Below are 18,103 nucleotides of genomic sequence, written 5' to 3'. Positions count from 1 at the left end.
GCTGATACCTGCACTAGATTTTTATGCAATGTACTTGCCAACAGTTTGGCTCAAGTGCACATGACATATGCAGCCATGCAGGCTAGTGAACAAGTGACCTAGCTCATATGTGTACTTTTGCAGCATAGGGTTTACAAACTCAATTAAGGTCAATCAATATATCTGAGGGATTTATTTGTTTCAATGATAATTAGAAAAAAATACAAATTCATGGTAACAATACTCAATTATGTAATTTTGAAATTCATGGTAACAATACTCAATTATGTAATTCGTTCAAAAGATCCTGTATTTTAGCATGCGAGGCTTTCCAAGGTTCGTTGCTATGCTGTCAAGATCGAATCCAGTAGTTCCCCCCAAATCTATACTATACTTAAAGCATCAGTTTCAACGGTCGTCTCACGTCATTTTTTTACAAATAACCCCTCACAGCTATTTCAAATTAATCTGTTGCACGCCTATATATGGACAAACGGCGGCCCTGCACGGGCCAAACGCCTGGCCCACAACTCTGGCTCAGGCACGTCATGCCGGTCTGCGGACTGTGCCCGTTAGCCCGTCGGCCTATTTGATTAAATCAGCGTAAAATGTTAAAAAAAACGGTGCAACCCAGGCACGTCATGCCGGTCTGCTTACTGTGTCGGGCCAGCTCATCGGCCCATTTGATTAAATCATCGTAAAATGTTTAAAAACGGTGCAGCAGGTAAGGTTCGAAACCATGCCCTGATGAAAGAATGGTAGAAGACACTAGGTAAAGCTGCGTAACCAGTAGAACATCGTGCTCAGATGTTTTTAATATTGAATATAAACTATACATATGTATATACGTTTTTTGTAAAATAAAAAAATATAATCGTGTCGGGCCGGACCAGCACTACGTCCGAGGCTACAACCCAAGCACGGCACGACGTTCTTGGCTCTTGCAACCATTAGGTCGTTTCTGAGACCACATTGACGCAATGAACTTCATGGTGTTTGAGGTTGCTGAATTGGATGGAGCAACAATGATTTGTCACACTAACAGTAAAATAAAAGGTTATTTGTTGGTTTTAAATATTAGTAATTGTTACGAAGTAGCATAATTTATATAGAGCGCATCCAGTTTTATTGATGTCTGACTTTAGTAATCACTCCATATTTTGATTTATCTTTTTTATAAGTTTGAGTTCATGTGACTTATTTTAGAAACTTGAGCTTACAAATTTTTTCTTATTTGGTCTTTGTATGGTGGAATTATATCATTTTATAATATTTGTTCGTTCAGTCAGTCGTTGTGAACTCTCTTCTAATCGCTCATTTCATTGGTTGTGTTGTAACAAGATATATTGGATAGAGTAAATAATAACACCAGTTAGCCAAATCAAAAAAAAATATTACACGGAGAGCGGAGACAATAAACAAAAAATATTGAAATTTTTTTGGTGGATAGTTTACATGGGTATTGTTGTAAGCCGTCGCAACGCACGGGGCAGTCATTTCTGAAAAAAGCAGTATTTTACTGTTATAAATCTGTAAAATATGTTTCAAATTTCAACTAACGGCTACATCCAAGATACAAATTTTAAGTACCACTTTCCAAATGGAACTTCATACTTGCAAAGAAATTAAATATGTGTGGAAAGAGCTATACTATCTATCCTCATTGCCTCTTAAGTGCAAACAAAGTTTTTTTTGGCATTTCTATTACATCTGGTAATGTTCCTATAGTCTAATGCTAGCAGTTTTGAATTGTGACCTTGATTTGCCCTAAGAAAGAAAAGGGTGCACATAGCTCTTTATTGAGTAAAAGAAACAGTTAAGAGAAGCATACAAAAGTCTCATCGTCGCCGCTGCCACCTCTGCTTTCTCTGAGCTGTTGGCGGTAGCTTCTCCGAAGGTCCACAAGGAAGCATAGTTCCTGTCTCTTGCTCTATACGTTGCTTCAGCTCTCTTAGAATTCGGATTTGGCCCAATTTTTCTGGAGATAACTTTTCCCAGTAAATCCCTGCATATAAAATTCTCCAATATTTGGTCACATAAGACTAATTCGTAGAGGAAATCACTGCACACAAAAATCTCCGAACCTTGTGGCTTTGGGATCGTAGTCTTCGTGAAGATGACCTGAGTAGGGGTGCAGATAATGTCAACTGGCACATCATGAACTAGCAGCTTCTCCACTGGAATGTCATCAACTAACTGCTTGTCATGCACTGTAAGCATAGAAATAGTTGGCATTTATGTTAGTGGCTAGCACAAACTAAATACCTTTTTGAACGTAACGGTAGGAGCTCTGCATTTCAATCAAGAAGGATAGAATTGGCCTAGTTTATAAGGGAAACCGGGCCTGAAAACCTTAGAGGCACATATCAAAACACTGAAAGAAACTCAGAAAACTAGAACATAATAGCCCTGGGCCCCTGACAACTAACCCACGGCAACCCATGTACACATAGAGGTAACACGCAAACTAACGGCGCCTACCGCATGTCCTCATTGCCGAGCTGATCACAAGCAGCAAAGAACAGCTCTGACTTCCCACGGTGAACAACAGCCAAAGGCCCTGACATCCATCAAGCCTTGGTTTTCTGCAAGCAGACAATGACGCTTCTAATAAGATCATGTACAGATGTACTGCATCTCATGTCGTGTCATCATTTAGTCCTCTGTCCTCTAGCAGCACAGATGGTGCAAGGAAGCTCTATGTCACATCTGCCCCGACATGGCTGGTCTGTTGAGGCCACTGTGTGCCACCAGAGCCTTGATAACAAGGTCAGACAGCGGACCTTTGAAGAGGTTGGCGTAGCGCAGCAAGGTCATTTCTAGGCCATGCAACAAGCAATTCCAAATCCATCTAATAACAAAAAAAAACACCACCGGTTCTCCAATTCAGAAAAAAGATGAGATGTGTTAGAAGCCAGGGTGGCAGCAGGTGTTGCCATGCCATCATGACGCACGCCCTAGAGAGGCAGCTGACTGCCCTTCCACCTCAAGTCAAATATGTTCATTGAATTGATAGTAGGAAATGACGTTGGCTGCCGCCCTCATTGGGAATAGTCCCACATTGTGTGTTGTGGGTGAGCAAGCATGGTTTATATGGTTGAGAGTACAACCCCCTAATGGGCTACCTTTTTGGAGGAGTGCTGGCTCAACAGACCTAAAACCCGTTGTTGTGCGTTCGGGCGCGTATGTCGCGACCCGACGGCCTGGGTGTGTGTGCGGGTGTCATGGACCTTCGGTCCATAGGGATAGCTGTCTTCTCCGGCGAGGTTATACCCCTCTGCCGCAGGCTTGATTCTAGGGTAGCAGCCCTAGACGCTTAAGAGGGTCATTGCAAGGGAGAGAGATTGGTTTGTTAATGATCTTGCTTGATTTATTCCCTGTTGCCATGCGACTTATAAATAGCCCTATGGCTAACCAACTTCTCCTACAAACTCTCAACTAACTCCTACTTTCTTGGACTTATCTGATGCTAACCAACTCTCCACGATTCTCTCATCCCAATCCTATTCTCTAGCCTTATCCCAGCTCATCTCAATCTTATTCTCTAGCCTTATCCTAGCCTGGCTGTTGCGTCTCGCTCTCTATGATGCCCATGACATCTCCCCCTCCCTTGAGGACCAGCTCGTCCTCGAGCTGCCATAGACTTACCTGACACGACTTAAGGTTAAGCCTTTTACATCTCGGCTTACCTTTATTATTTAAGACGAAAATATAAAATAATTATGGAACTAAAATATAAATTTGAACTGTAGTTATGTCCTCCTGTCCTCCTGGATCCCAAGGAAAGAGCTGAACTGCGGACTTCACATTAGATGAAAGGTGAAGGAGGAACCAGCCCGTTCTTATGTTGGGTCTGTCCAGCACCAAGGCAGTTGCCCGAATGAAGGAGACGACCCTCTTTGGCCGTGCAGGGGGATTGCATACCCAGATCTTGACTTCTGCAGGGGGTTCAAAAAGTATAGACGAGACCTGGTGGTTGGGCGCGCAGGCTGCGAGTTGGTGCAGCGATGAGCTGATCAGCAAGTGCAGCTTCTGCACCGCCCGCCTAACAAGGAAGCCACGCACTGCGGCTTGCAGGCGCACCACGGCCTGCTCATGTGATGACGGCCATGGGGTGGCCCTGGAGGCCACAACAAGGTGCTTCTCCCCACGAAGGGACTGTACCTGGCGGCGTGCCAGGAACCCTCGCGCTGCCGCCTGAATCCGCACCGCTGCTTGGAGTTCCTTCTCTGTCTTCTCCTTGTAGCGGTGGAACATCACAACGAATTGGTCCCACTTCTCTTCGAGCCGAGTGAATGCATCTAGAGTTGGAGAGGGCGGGTGGGAGGGCGTTGCGGCAGCAGATGGTGCGGCGGCTGGTGGTGGTGAGGGATGGGCGGCTGGTGGTGGTGAGGATAACCTGGAGCTGATACCAGGTGTCATGGACCTTTGGTCCATGGGGATAACTGTCTTCTCCGGCGAGGTTATACCCCTCTGCCGCAGGCTTGGTTCTAGGGTAGCAGCCCTAGGCGCTTAAGAGGGTCATTGCAAGGGAGAGAGATTGGTTTGTTAATGATCTTGCTTGATTTATTCCCTGTTGCCATGCGACTTATAAATAGCCCTATGGCTAACCAACTTCTCCTACAAACTCTCAACTAACTCCTACTTTCTTGGACTTATCTGATGCTAACCAACTCTCCACGATTCTCTCATCCCAATCCTATTCTCTAGCCTTATCCCAGCTCATCTCAATCTTATTCTCTAGCCTTATCCTAGCCTGGCTGTTGCGTCTCGCTCCCTATGATGCCCATGACAGCGGGTGTGCCATGTGTGCGGACAATCCGGCAGGCGCGCCGTGTGTTGGTGGTCCAGTTCCAACAGCCCTACGGTGCCTCCTGGCATGCCCACAAGGCAGGCATGGCAGCAGAAGTCGCAGTTGCTGCTGTCATCACCTGTGGGCTGGCTCAGCCCATGGCAACCTGGGCCACAGCAAATGCATGCATAGATTAAATTCACTAAATTCACTTATTTCAAGCTTTGCTTAGATATAGGCTAAAACAGTTGTTACTCGAGGTCAAGAACAATAAGGTAGGAACAGATTCTGTATATCAGTCATAAGAATCACTGAACAAATCTGACCCGTCTTTAAAAACAGGCAACCAGAAAAATCAAAACAGAGAACTCACCAGTAGTTACTATCATGGTTGAATCATCTATAGCTCCCATATAGCGAAGCATTCCATATTCCAGCTCTGCAAATCCCTGAAGTTGAAGTTCACAAACAGTTATGGATGTGGAATAAGAAGACTTTAATTTTGTTATAAGCATACTTTTCCATTTTAAAAGCAGTGTTGACTCAACAACAAGACCATCAATTTGGTATAGTTTATTTTCTGCTAAAGCAATGTAAAAAAAGGTGAAACTGTGGAAACTTCTTTGGTGCACTCTACTAACTAATTCTATTCAGATGTAGAAAGAAACAACAATATCAACTTGATTTCAATTTTCAACTATATATACATAAAGCAAACGGTTACCTCTCCCTTCCCTAACCGTGCTCCTGAACTTGGATCAACTGCCACTGACCCAATCACAATCAAATCCACCTTAAGGCTTTCATCTAAACCAATTGGCCTCCCATATTTAGCTGCACCAACAGAAGTGCATGCTTCAGGAATGCACCCAACAGGTATCATCTGAGAGTCCATAACTGAGAAAAATCCTGTCCTTAGCCGAGGTTGCGGAGTCAACAGCTTTTTATCACCTAGATGACAAAAAGTAGCACCGAATCAAAAGGAGAAGCAAACAAATCATTTTCAAATTCTCAGGCAAGAAGTTTAGCATGATTGCAGTGTTTGTCCTTAATAGAATGGGTACATCTGATCGAAAGCTAGAAAAAATGTACAGAAAACCTGAAACACTAACCAACCAGTATATGCTTTGGTTTGCAGCATGAAATTCATTGAGAGATCAAGTGCTATTAACTTATGAAGTTAATCAGGAAACAGAATGATACAATTACATACTGGTGCATTACAACGAGAAATTAACTATGCAGCAATAAGCATGAATCGACCTAGTATATCATGCTCCACTGACTAATTCAGAGCACGCTTGATCATACGACCTTACACCAGAAAAGCAACTACAGTAACCTGGCGCAACTTCAAGGGAGGTGCAGGTGTGGTTACTTATTCTGCAAAAATTGGTCTTAAAAGCACTAGATTTTCAAACTGACAGAGTTAGCTTCCATGATGGTGGTGCCATGCAATCAAGATGGTGGACAAACAGCATAGAGGAAGACTTAACTCTTTGGTAATTTTTCTCTGAGCACAAGCTTGCTGGTGTGAACAGCAGAGGAGGGAGCCTTACAGTGCGCACTCAGGGAGTCAGGGCTATAGGGACATTTGAAACCTTTTCTAGGACCTACTGTCTTGTGTGAGTGGTGTTGTACACTTGGATACTCTTTCCTGTTCAATAAATGGCTCGCACTCTCCTGCGCATTTGAGAAGAAATAAACAAGCTATCTTCAAGAAAGGTTGATGATACTGACAGCTACTTGTTTTAGCCAATCTAGGAACTAGATGCACCAGAGTTTTAATTTTTTTTATATGTGCTGACAAAGTCTATGCACATGCTAATATGCTGCTGCCACAAATAATACGTAGACACGATTAGGCCATTATAAATTGTAGCAATTATAGGTACAGACCTGACAATGTTAAGAACCGAACTTGCTTCTGAGGTGTGTCAGGATTGACCTTTACACAATGGGACTTCTGAAATATGTCAAGCCTCCCCAACTGGTGACAGTTCGAAACGTTGCAGGTGTTAATGATGAGCACGCGAAACAATTTACAAAACAACAGGAATAGAAACAAGAGTTGATGTTACAAATTATGTAATGAATGATCAATAAGTGCAGCAGAAGCGATAACTTAATCGCACAATCATAATTTCTTGCTCCTACAGATGATAAGAGAGCAATGTTTTGAGCCCTCAATTTGGATTAGAGAAACCAAAACATTTGGGTGTGTTTGGTTTGAAGAATGAGACGGTCCATCTTCTTACTCATTATTTTTTTGCTTGGTTTGTGGAATAGAATTCGTGGAATTGTTTGATCCATCACAATATCATTCCTCACAAGTTAATAATTAGTATATGCATGAGGAATGAGTTAATTTCACCAAAATTCATGGGGTGAACTCACCATGCACCAGCACCAGTGCACCACCTTATGAAGCATGCAGACCAAACACTCAGGTGCCTGATCGGATTGGTCAAATGCAATGCAGGGTTCCACATAACACTCTAACTGAAACACAATTTGATTTGACATAATTTCGCTTATAAGGCTAACACTAACAGCCTAACTTGCATATTTGCTGTCGGCATAATTTCACATCAGACGAAAGGTGGGCCGCCATTCAGCTCCGATTCCTTCCGGAGAAACTTGCTGTCGGCTTAGGTAGGAGGGCGCAGAACGGGCGGGCGAGAGAACGAGGGCGAGCGCGCGTACGGCGTACCGCGTCTGCGGCGGCGGGGGCGCCGTCGAAGTTGGGGATGCGGTGGTGGACGGGGCGCGGGTCCCGCGCGATGCCCTCAGCCTCGAGCGCGTCCCACACCCGCTTCCGTATCGCCCACTTCCAGGCCCGCGGGCCGGCCTCCGCTGCCGCGGCGGTGGACTCCATCCCGGCCCGCGCCGCGGCGTCCAGGCGCAGCCGCTCGGCCTCGAAGGCGGCCGCGTCGAACGAGGCCGAGGACGACGACGAGCTCCTGGCCGCGGACGCCACGGAGGCCGTGGCGCGGCGTGAGACGCGCGCGGCGCGGCACAGCGGTAGCGGCGGCGTGGCGGGGAAGAGGAGCGGCATCGCTTGGCTAGCTTCTGCGCACGCTCGTCACTCGCGCGCCAGGGAAGGGAAGCCACGGATTCGGGATATTTTCGCAATTATAGAAAACGGGAGAGCGGGTTTCACCGGAACGAAACGTTCCCGCACGTAGGGTTCGGTCTATTTGGATAATTCAGAGTTTGTGAAATTTTAGGATCTGAAAAAAATAAGAATCAAAATTTTCAAAATAATTTTAGGAACCGAACTCTAATAGACTCATAATTTTGATTCAGTCTCGAATAATAGAAACTAGTATCATTTGTTAAATATATACAATAAATAATTAATTGTAAGTACTATTATTGTTGGGTACCGTAATTAGGGGTACCCCCAATACTCTTAAGCACGGCTGGAAAACATCTTCAAAACAGGCCGTAAAGACTGGTAAGCACAGCTCAAAGTTAAAGCCTCATCTACCAAGGGACGCGATCTCGTCTCGTCCGAGCCCGACCTCGAGCAAGAACAGTAGTCCCGGACGGATTCACGCCTCGCCCGAGAGCCTCCTCAGGCAGTGGGCGCACCCCCGGCTCGTTCGAGGCCAAGCTCGGACAAACTTTGTCGTACAACAACCTCGACCAAATCGCCTTACCATCGACCGTATCGCATGCGCATTCAATGCGGGGATCACCTGACACCTTATTCTGACACACGCGTCTCAGTTGGCAAGGTCGAATTGACCGCAGTCACTTCGCCCCTTTACTGATCGTTCTGACAGGAAAACAACACTATTCACCCTGTTCCGACTACTGTGCCAACCACCAGGGTAAAACTAACGACAGTAAGTCACAACCTCCCCCGAGTTCAGTCTCGGGTGCAACAGGGAGCTCCGCCTCGCCCGACCCCAGGCCTCGGCCTCAGCCTCGCCCTCGGGAGAAGGTCTCCGCCTCGCCCGACCCCAGGCCTCAGCCTCGGCCTCAGGAGGAGTCACAACCTCGCCCGACCTCAGCCTCGGCCTCAGGAGAAGTCACCGCCTCGCCCGACCTCGGCCCGACTACGCCACAGGGGATACATCATTACCCTACCCCTATCTAGTTGCATCAGGCTACGAAGGAACAAGACTGGTGTCCCATCTAGATTACTCCGGCAACAGGTAATGATGGTTCTCTGCCTGCGTCCATGACGTCGATTGTTCTCAACTCTCTACGAAGGCAAAGAAACGTCAGCAGGACCCAGGACCGCACCGTCAGCTACGCTTCTACAGGGCTCAAGCACTTCTCCACCTGCCACGTTAGCACATAGCTACACCTCATATGTACAGCTGGGTCATCTCCTTGTATTTATAAAAGGGGATGCCCAGGGCCTTCGAGGGGAGGAGGGGTGGACGCAAAAGGAGGCCAACTCAGACGGCTCGCTCCAAGGTCAAACCCTCTCCCACGAAGCTTGTAACCCCTACTACGAGCACCCCGGTGCAAGATAATATAAGCCTCATCCCCCCTCTCGTGTTTCATCTTGCATCAACCCATCTGGGCAGGGACACGCAACATCAAATTCACTAGTCGGTTGAGGGTCCACGCGGGTCCAAAACGCCGACAGTTGGCGCGCCAGGTAGGGGTTCGGCTGCGTGTTGACAATACTTTCCCGTTGAGTTCCAGATGGATAATCTTCAGCAACCTCTTCGGCCCGGGACGGTGCTCCGCTTTGGGAGTCTCGAGTTCATGTCCCTCGACGGCAGCTACGACATGGTACTCCTCCCCCCGCAACACGACAACAACGACGGTCGTCGGCTCGCCCGGCGGAGGCGATCTCGTCGACAACATCTCCCCGTGGCGGAAGAGGAACACCCGGGTTTGCCCCGCCACCCTCCTCGCCGGAGGAGGAGGAGACGGAGCAACCATGGCCAGGCAAGAGGCGGCACCTCGTCGGCTGTCGGACCAGAGCGAGTCGACGACGCCGGCACCCCTGTCGGAGACATGTCGGGTGTTATCCTCGCACCTGGGACAATGACGGGTGTCGCTTCCCAGCAACGTGCCAACCCCAGGCGGACTAATGACGCCAGCACCCTTGCGAGGGACTTGTCGGGCATTAGTCTCGCACTTGAGATAACGGCGCATTCCATCCCCGATGCGACTTCACCACCGTCCATCAACCAAGAGGTACCATCCGTTTCCCATCCTGTTCCTTTTAGATTCAGCTTCGATCCACCGAGCGACCCTACTTCGGCGAGCGTTTTCGCAAGGGCATATCCTGACCTTCCGGGGTACCATATGTGGTCAACTTGGGACCTGTTGACGGTCGTCTCAACCTCCGGGCCCGCGGGTTCCGAGGAAGAGGACGACCCCGACTTCAGTTGGGATTTCTCCGGACTCCATGATCCCAGTGTCGTGCGAGACTTCATGTCCGCATGTGACCACTGCCTCTCTGGCTACTCCGACGATGGCCACAGCTTTGACGACGAGGGTTACGACCCAAATCGCGAGTGTTTCCACATCGATCAGGGAGAACACGACGAAGACAACCACCTCGGCATGCCAGGAAATGACGACGCCCCTGTGCCTGCGTCTCGCGTTGAGATCCTGCGGGAGCTAGTTGTGGTTCGAGTCCCTGCGGGGGGTCAGGGCACACATCTCGAGCAACTCCGCGAGATGTAGGCCAAGCTCGACGAAGAAACGGGGCGACTTGTGCAGCTCCGACAAAACATCGAGCAGGAATGGGCGGGCCGAGCACTCGCCGGAGGAGCGCGTCATCGGGCCCGGGACGTCTAGTGTCGTATCATTGACGATGCCACACCTATCGCCCGGGATCGCCTCGGCGACGAGCAACACCGCCGCGACCGTCGAGCCCGCCTCGAGGAGAAGGTGCGCCGAGGCTACCACCCCAGGCGCGGGGGATGCTACGACAGTGAGGAGGATCGGAGCCCCTCGCCCGAACCACCAGGTCCGCGGGTCTTTTCAGCCGGCCATACGACGGGCGCTGTTCTCGGCCCGGTTCCGAGCCCCGACTACCATTACCAAGTACTCAGGGGAGACGAGGCTGGAGTTGTGGCTCGTGGATTACCGGCTGGCGTGCCAGTTGGGAGGGACGAACGACGACAACCTCATCATCCGCAACCTCCCCCTTTTCCTCTCCGACGCTGCCCGGGCCTGGCTGGAGCATCTGCCTCCTGCGCAGATCTTCGACTGGGACGACCTAGTCAAGGCCTTTGCTGGAAATTTCCAAGGTACGTACGTGCGCCCTGGGAACTCGTGGGATCTCCGGAGCTGCCGCCAGCAGCCAGGGGAATCCCTGCGAGAGTACATCCGACGGTTTTCAAAGCAGTGCACCGAGTTACCTAACATCACCGACTCGGACGTCATCGGAGCATTCCTCGCCGGCACCACTTGTCGGGACCTGGTAAGCAAACTGGGATGCAAGACTCCCACCAAGGCGAGCGAATTGATGGACATAGCCACCAAGTTCGCCTCTGGTCAGGAGGCGGTCGAAGCCATCTTCCGGAAGGACAAGCAGCCTCAGGAAAGATAGAAGGGAGACGTCCCCGAGGCATCCGTCCAGCGTGGCACGAAGAAGAAGACAAGGAAGAAGGTGCAAGCAAAACGCAACGCCATTGACGCGGATCTCATCGCTGCTGCCGAGCACAGGAATCCTCGGAAACCTCCCGGAGGGGCCAACGTGTTCGACAAGATGCTCAAGGAGTCGTGCCCCTATCACAGGGGTCCCGTCAAACACACCCTTGAAGAGTGCGACATGATCCGGCGTTACTTCAATAAGGTCGGGCCCTCGGCAGAAGGTGGCAAGGACCAAGGCAACAACAAGAAGGGGGGCGACAAGGAAGAGGAGTTCCCGGAGGTCCACAACTTCTTCATGATCTACGGTGGGCAAGTAGCAAATGCCTCGGCTCGACACCGCAAGCAGGAACGCCGGGAGGTCTGCTCGACAAAGGTAGCGACGCCAGTCTACCTAGACTGGTCCGACAAACCCATTACCTTCGACCAAGGCGACCACCCCGACTGCGTACCGAGCCCAGGGAGGTACCCGCTTGTCGTCGACCCTGTCATCGGCAACGCTAGGCTCTCCAAAGTCCTCATGGATGGAGGCTGCAGCCTCAACATCATCTATGTCGAGACCCTAGGGCTCTTGGGGGTCGATCTGTCCACGATTCGGGCCGGTGCAACACCTTTTCACGGGATCGTCCCCGGCAATCGTGTCCTGCCCCTTGGGCAACTTGATTTGCCCGTCTGCTTCGGAACTCCCTCCAACTTCCGAAAGGAAACCCTCACTTTCAAGGTAGTCGGGTTCCGAGGGACCTATCACGCGGTGTTGGGAAGACCGTGCTACGCCAAGTTCATGGCCGTCCCCAACTACACGTACCTCAAGCTCAAGATGCCAGGCCCCAAGGGAACCATCACCGTCGGATCCACATACTGCCACGCTTACGAGTGCGACGTAGAATGCGTGGAGTACGCCGAAGCCCTCGCCGAGTCTGAAGCCCTCATCGCCGACCTGGATTGCCTCTCCAAAGAGGCGCCTGACGCGAAGCGGCACGCCGGAAACTTCGAACCAGCCGAGGCGGTTAAGTCCGTCTCTCTTGACCCCAGCAACGACGCCATCAAGAATGTCAGGATCGGCTTCGAGCTCGATCCCAAATAGGAAGCAGTGCTCGTCGACTTTCTCCGCGCAAACGCCGAAATTTTTGCGTGGAGTCCCTCGGACATGCCAGGCATACCGAGGGATGTCGCCGAGCACTCATTGGACATCCGAGCCGGTGCCCGACCCGTGAAACAGCACCTGCGCCGTTTTGATGAAGAAAAGCGCAGAGCCATAGGCGAGGAGGTCCACAAGCTAATGGATGTAGGGTTCATCAAAGAGGTATTCCATCCAAAATGGTTAGCTAACCCTGTACTTGTAAGGAAAAAGGTGGGAAAGGGAGGATGTGTGTAGACTTGTCGGTGTTTCGAAACTCAGGGGTCCCTGGACCGACGAGTAAATTGTCGTCGTGTGCCCCAGCCCAGATGGGTCGGCGCGAGACGGAGCGCGAAGGGGGGAAGAAGCCGAAGGGAGGCAGGAGTGAGAGGTGGAATCCCGCGGCCTTCGTGTTTGTCCCGCGCCCAGGTCGGGTGCGCTTGCAGTAGGGGGTTACAAGCGTCCACGCGGGAGGGAGTGAGCGGCCTCACGCGAGCGCCGTCCCGTCCTTCCCCGCGCTGCCAACCCTCCGTAAGAGGGCCCTGGACCTTCCTTTTATAGGCGTAAGGAGAGGATCCAGGTGTACAATGGGGGGTGTAGCAGTATGCTAACGTGTCTAGCGGAGGAGAGCTAGCGTCCTAAGTACATGCCATCGTGGCAGCTGGAGAGGTTTTGGCACCCGGTTCGTGTGATGTCGTGGCCGTCGGAGGAGTGTCGGAGCCTGGCGGAAGGACAGCTGCCGGGGCTGTCGAGTCCTTGCTGACGTCCTCTTGCTTCCGTAAGGGGGCTGAGAGCCGCCGTCGTCATAGAGCATGCGGGGCACCATCATTACTCGTATAGCGGAGCGAGCCAGATGGGACGCCGGTCTTGTCCCCCGCAGCCTGAGTCAGCTTGGGGCAGGGTAATGATGGCGCCTCTTGTTGACGTGGTCGGTCCGAGCCCTGGGTTGGGCGAGGTGGAGGCTCCTCCGAGGTCGAGGTCGAGTCTGTCTTCCAAGGCCGAGGTCGAGTCCGAGCCCCTGGGTCAGGTGAGGCGGAGACCGTCGGCTGAGGCGAGGGCTGAGTCCGAGCCCTGGGTTCGTGCGAAGCGGAGTTCGTCGTCCTTCGGGGCTGAGCCCGAGTCTGAGCCCTGGGGTCGGGCGAGGCGGAGTTCGTCGTCTTCCGGGACTGAGCCCAAGTCTGAGCCCTGGGGTCAGGCAGAGCGGAGTTCGTCGTCTTCCGGGGCTGAGCCCGAGTCCGAGCCCTGGGGTCGGGCGGAGCGGAGTTCGCCGTCTTCCGGGGCTGAGCCCGAGTCCGAGCCCTGGGGTCGGGCGGAGCGGAGTTCGTCGTCTTCTGGGGCTGAGCCCGAGTCCGAGCCCTGGGGTCGGGAGGAGCGGAGTTTGCGGTCTTCTGGGACTGAGCCCGAGTCCGAGCCCTAGGGTCGGGCGGAGCGGAGTTCGCCGTCTTCCGGGGCTGAGCCCGAGTCCGAGCCCTGGGGTCGGGCGGAGCGGAGTTCGCCGTCTTCCGGGGCTGAGCCCGAGTCCGAGCCCTGGGGTCGGGCGGAGCGGAGTTCGCCGTCTTCCAGGGCTGAGCCCGAGTCCGAGCCCTGGGGTTGGGCGGAGCGGAGTTCGCCGTCTTCCGGGGCTAAGCCCGAGTCCGAGCCCTGGGGTCGGGCGGAGCGGAGTTTCCTATGGCGCCTGAGGCCGGACTTGGCTGCTGTCAGCCTCACTCTGTCGAGTGGCACAGCAGTCAGAGCAGCGCAGGCGGCGCTGTCCTCTTGTCAGGCCGGTCAGTGGAGCGGCGAAGTGACTATGGTCACTTCGGCTCTGTCAACCGGAGGGCGCGCGTCAGGATAAAGGTGTCAGGCCACCTTTGCATTAAATGCCCCTGCGAGTTGGTCGGTTGGCGTGGCGATTTGGCCAAGGTTGCTTCTTGGTAAAGACTGGGCCTTGGGCGAGCCGAAGGTGGGTTTGTTGCCGTAGGGGGTCCTCGGGCGAGACGTAGATCCTCCGGGGTCGGCTGCCCTTGCCCGAGGCTAGGCTCGGGCGAGTCGCGATCGCGTCCCTTGAATGGACCGATCCTTGACTTAATCACACCCATCAGGCCTTTGCAGCTTTGTGCTGATGGGGGTTACCAGCTGAGATTTAGGAGCCTTGAGGGTACCCCTAATTATGGTCCCCGACAGTAGCCCCCGAGCCTCGAAGGGAGTGTTAATACTCGCTTGGAGGCTTTTGTCGCACTTTTTTGCAAGGGGACCAACCTTTTTTGGTTGCGTTTTGTTCCGGTGGGTGCGCGCGAGCGCACCCGCCGGGTGTAGCCCCCGAGGCCTTGGAGGAGTAGTTTGACTCCTTCGAGGTCTTAGTGCGTTTCGCAACACTTCGGCCGGTTTGGTTGTTCCCTCATGCGAGCTGGCCGTAGCCCGGGTGCACGGTCGGGTCCCAAGTTCTCGGGCTGGTATGTTGACGCTGTCAACGGTTTGGCCGGAGTCGGGTTTGCGAGAGCAGCCCCCGAGCCTCCGCACAGGGCGAGATGTCGGTCAAGGACAGACTCGACTTTTTTACATATGCCCCTGCGTCGCCTTTCCGCAAGGAGGAGGGGGAAAAAGCGCCATGTTGCCCTCGGAGGGCGCCGAACATGGTGTCTCCAGTGAGCTGCTAGCGGGTAATCCGAGTGGACGCCCGTGCCCCATTTGTTAGGGGTCGGCTAGAGGCCCGGAGGCGCGCTCCAAAAGTACCTGCGGGTGATCTGCCGGACCCGGTCCCCTTTCGACGGGGTCCGAGGGCTCGATGCCTCCCTCTGATGGGATTCCGTTACAAGATCGTTCCCGCTGGTCTCGGAAATGTCCTAGGGTACCTCGGGAGCGTAGCCCGAGCCTTGGTTATGTATCGAACGTACCCAGGGTCATCCCTCGCTCTGTGTCTGAGGCGGCTGTGAACCCTTCGAGGGCCAGCCTACGAACCCCTGATCAGTAGTGGGCGCAGAGCCCGAGTGGCCTGAGGCGGCTGTTGAACCCTTCCGAGGGGCCGGCCTTCGAACCTCTGACCAGTAGTGGGCGCGGAACCCAAGCGCTTTGAGGCGGCTGTTGAACCCCTCCGAGGGGCCAGCCTTTGAACCTCTGATCAGTAGGGAGGCTCGGGGCCTGTTTCCTTCATAGAGAAGGATCCTTTTCGGGGTATCCCCCTTTCCCGGTCCCTGTTGTAAGAGAGAGAAAAAGGAAAAGGAAAAGGATACGAATTCGAATGACGTGGCGTACCTTTTTTGACGCGGTCATTATGGCGAAGGCGAAGCGTCGCTCGCTTCTCCTGCCTGAGGGCGCCACCTGTCCCGCCGCGGAGTTAATGCGACGGGGCGAGTGGTTCACGGGGCAGCCGTTGCGCGTGCGCGGGCCGTTCGAGGAACGGAACACGGGCGCGTCGTCTTCACGCCGTGAGAGAGGGTTCTCTCGCTGTCCCACGAGGTGACGTGAGCTTGGCTGACGACGTGACCGCTGCTTCTGCCCGCCTGCCACCGCCATTACTGCCGGCCCATTTTTGGCCGCATCGACCGTCGCGCCTTCTCCCGCGGCTGACCGGCCCGTGATCGATGCGCCTGGCTGGCACTATTGGGTCATACTCAGGGTTGCCTCGAGTCGCGGTACTGGTTCTGCAGTCGAGGAGGCGCGATAGTGGCGCAAGGGGCGGCGTGGCTGCTCGCACGCAGCAACTGGCGCGCCGGTTGCGTGACGTGTGGGCCTGGGCCTCCATACTGGGCGCGTTGGAGTCGAAGAGGTGCGCCCACTTGGCGTGGTTGCATGCCAACTGCATGGCTGTCCGCCCTTTCACCCGCCGGTCTGGGCGAAAGTGGAGGAATGCTCGTAACCGCTGGGCAGTTGCATGCACCGTGTGCGGCGGTTTGGCTTCTTCTGCTCTGGGCCAGCTTGCATGACGCGTGGGACCCAGCCCCCGCGCCGTAGGGGGAGGACCTTGGAGCGTGTTGGAGAAGACTCAGCCCGCGACAGCTGGGGACGCAAGTAGGGAGAGTCGCCTTTAAAAGGAGGGTGACCTCCTTGAAAGGCGACCATGTCTTCGCGCTCCCTTATGCATCGTGTCTTTCCACCTTTCGAGCCCCCGGATGGGGAACACCCGCAATCCTTCCGCCTTGTCGTTGGAGGAACACAACTTCACGGAAGTTGGTACCTTTCAGCCATCGTTCGGCTTCAAGGATTTTCATCAGGCAGCCCGGCTGCATCCCCTCGCCGGTGGTCACCCAAGACGGTGACCACCAGCCCCTGGGTGGGGAGAAGCAAGTCGGGCTGCGATCTTGGTCCCGCCCTCAGCTTCAAGGATGTTCATCATCCTTGCTGGGGCGGAGGCCGGGCTGAGCCGGAGCTCTACCTCCCGCGCGGGTTTGTGGGTCAGCCTCTCCTTCAGCATTCAAGGGAGAGGGCGCTCACTGGCCCTGCGAGAGTGGCGGACTTCGACAACGCGGGGCTGGTCGACGGCGGGTGCCATCAGCTTCAGCGCGTTGGGCTCGCCGGCTTGGTTCCCGGTGCCCCCTCCCGCCGCAAGGGCGGTTGTCGCGCCGCGCGCACGGGAGGACCGCCCAAGACGTCGCGCGCTGCTAGGGCGGCGTTCGTGTTCTGGGGCTGTCCTGCCTTTGCTCCGGTATGGCGCCTCCGCGCGGAGGTCGGTGCTCCGCTCGTCCGGGAGGATCCGAGTGGGGATCTGCCGGTGGGCTGACGGCTCCTGTCGTCGGTGCCGAGGTGGAGGCGGCTCGAGAAGTCCTCGTCGCCGACGGGATCACCGCCACCATCTGTGCTCCAGTCCTCCGGCTCTTTGTACTTGTCCTCGCCCCTCGAGCGTCGGCGTGGGCGAGGGCAAGGTTGCAGCGGCGTCCACCCTGAGGCCATCGCTGCTGCAGTTCGGCCACCCGGAGCGGGGGTCGTTGTCGCTGCTGCTGGAGCGGGCGACAGCGAGCCATCCGTCGGCCTTCTGTTGCTCCGTAGGCCCCCCAATCGTGTGGGGTTGTTCGTACCTGTGGAGGTGGAACCGGGGTTCCGTTTGTAATGGCACCTTGAGTGTCGGTGTCTTGTTCATAGTGGCTGTCGGGGCCTGAACATGTATGTATTTTCGGCGCGGAGCCATGTTTTTTCCTCATTTTCGAGCACTAAGACTCGCCTGTTGGTTATCTGAACCGCTTCACCAAGCGTGAGTCGTCTCGTGCGAAGGTGACGAGTGAGGTATCCGTATCCCGGAGGCGTAGGAGTCCCTCAGCTCGGTCGGCCTTGCTGTCCGAGGCTTCTCTTGCTTAGTTAAAGGAACCCCTCGGCCGCTCTTCGATGAGCCGAAGCCGGAGGTAGCAGTGTCAGCTCGAACAGAGGTGGAGTTGGCTTCGAAAAGAAGATTCGGTCGGCCGGAGCCTGGCCGGGTCGTTCGCTGGCGGGACCGACGCCGGAGTTGAATTGCCGAGGCCACGGGCAGGGCTGATGTCTTCGGGGGATAGCTAGCCGAGGCCTCGGGGTGGCCGGTCGAGCTGTCTGCTCGAGCCGGATTCCTGGAGAAGACCCTAGCGGCGGTGGCCCGGGCGTGGTGTTGATGTCGTCCTTCAGAGTGGAGATCCTCCGACCGCATCGCCGTCCGAGGCTAGGTTGGACCTCGCCGAAGGTGTAGTTGACGCCGAGGG

The 18,103-nt window shown here is 54.1% G+C and overlaps 1 protein-coding gene across 2 annotated transcripts; it reads right to left on the bottom strand.

Moving 5' to 3' along the window:
• Positions 1-1,305: 1,305 nt before the first annotated feature.
• LOC100192785 (5-formyltetrahydrofolate cyclo-ligase1) lies at positions 1,306-7,934 on the bottom strand. Of its 2 annotated transcripts, NM_001358553.1 has the most exons (7): positions 7,485-7,926; positions 6,671-6,761; positions 5,496-5,722; positions 5,145-5,220; positions 2,064-2,189; positions 1,811-1,984; positions 1,308-1,478 (listed from the first exon to the last, which is right to left on the bottom strand). In NM_001358553.1, exons 1-6 carry the CDS (start codon positions 7,827-7,829, stop codon positions 1,818-1,820), a joined length of 1,032 nt encoding a protein of 343 aa, NP_001345482.1. In that variant the 5' UTR covers positions 7,830-7,926; the 3' UTR covers positions 1,308-1,478; positions 1,811-1,817. The 2 variants fall into 2 exon arrangements, with proteins under 2 accessions (XP_008661373.1, NP_001345482.1); XM_008663151.3 differs by having other exon boundaries at positions 1,306-1,984; positions 7,485-7,934.
• Positions 7,935-18,103: the final 10,169 nt, after the last annotated feature.

The sequence above is a fragment of the Zea mays genome, chromosome 10 (assembly GCF_902167145.1).
Source record: "Zea mays cultivar B73 chromosome 10, Zm-B73-REFERENCE-NAM-5.0, whole genome shotgun sequence".
In the NCBI taxonomy this organism is placed as follows: Eukaryota; Viridiplantae; Streptophyta; class Magnoliopsida; order Poales; family Poaceae; genus Zea; species Zea mays.
The sequence above is the reverse complement of the archived record's forward strand: the minus strand, read 5'-3'. Positions and strand labels throughout refer to the sequence as shown.

Excerpts from the sequence above, each read along its gene's own strand:
- LOC100192785 (XM_008663151.3), bottom strand. The coding sequence starts at position 7,829 with ATGCCGCTCCTCTTCCCCGCCACGCCGCCGCTACCGCTGTGCCGCGCC. Across the intron at positions 5,723-6,670 it reads TCGGTTCTTAACATTGTCAG|GTGATAAAAAGCTGTTGACT; the intron begins GTCTGTACCTAT and ends TTTGTCATCTAG. Across the intron at positions 5,221-5,495 it reads CACGGTTAGGGAAGGGAGAG|GGATTTGCAGAGCTGGAATA; the intron begins GTAACCGTTTGC and ends CTTCAACTTCAG.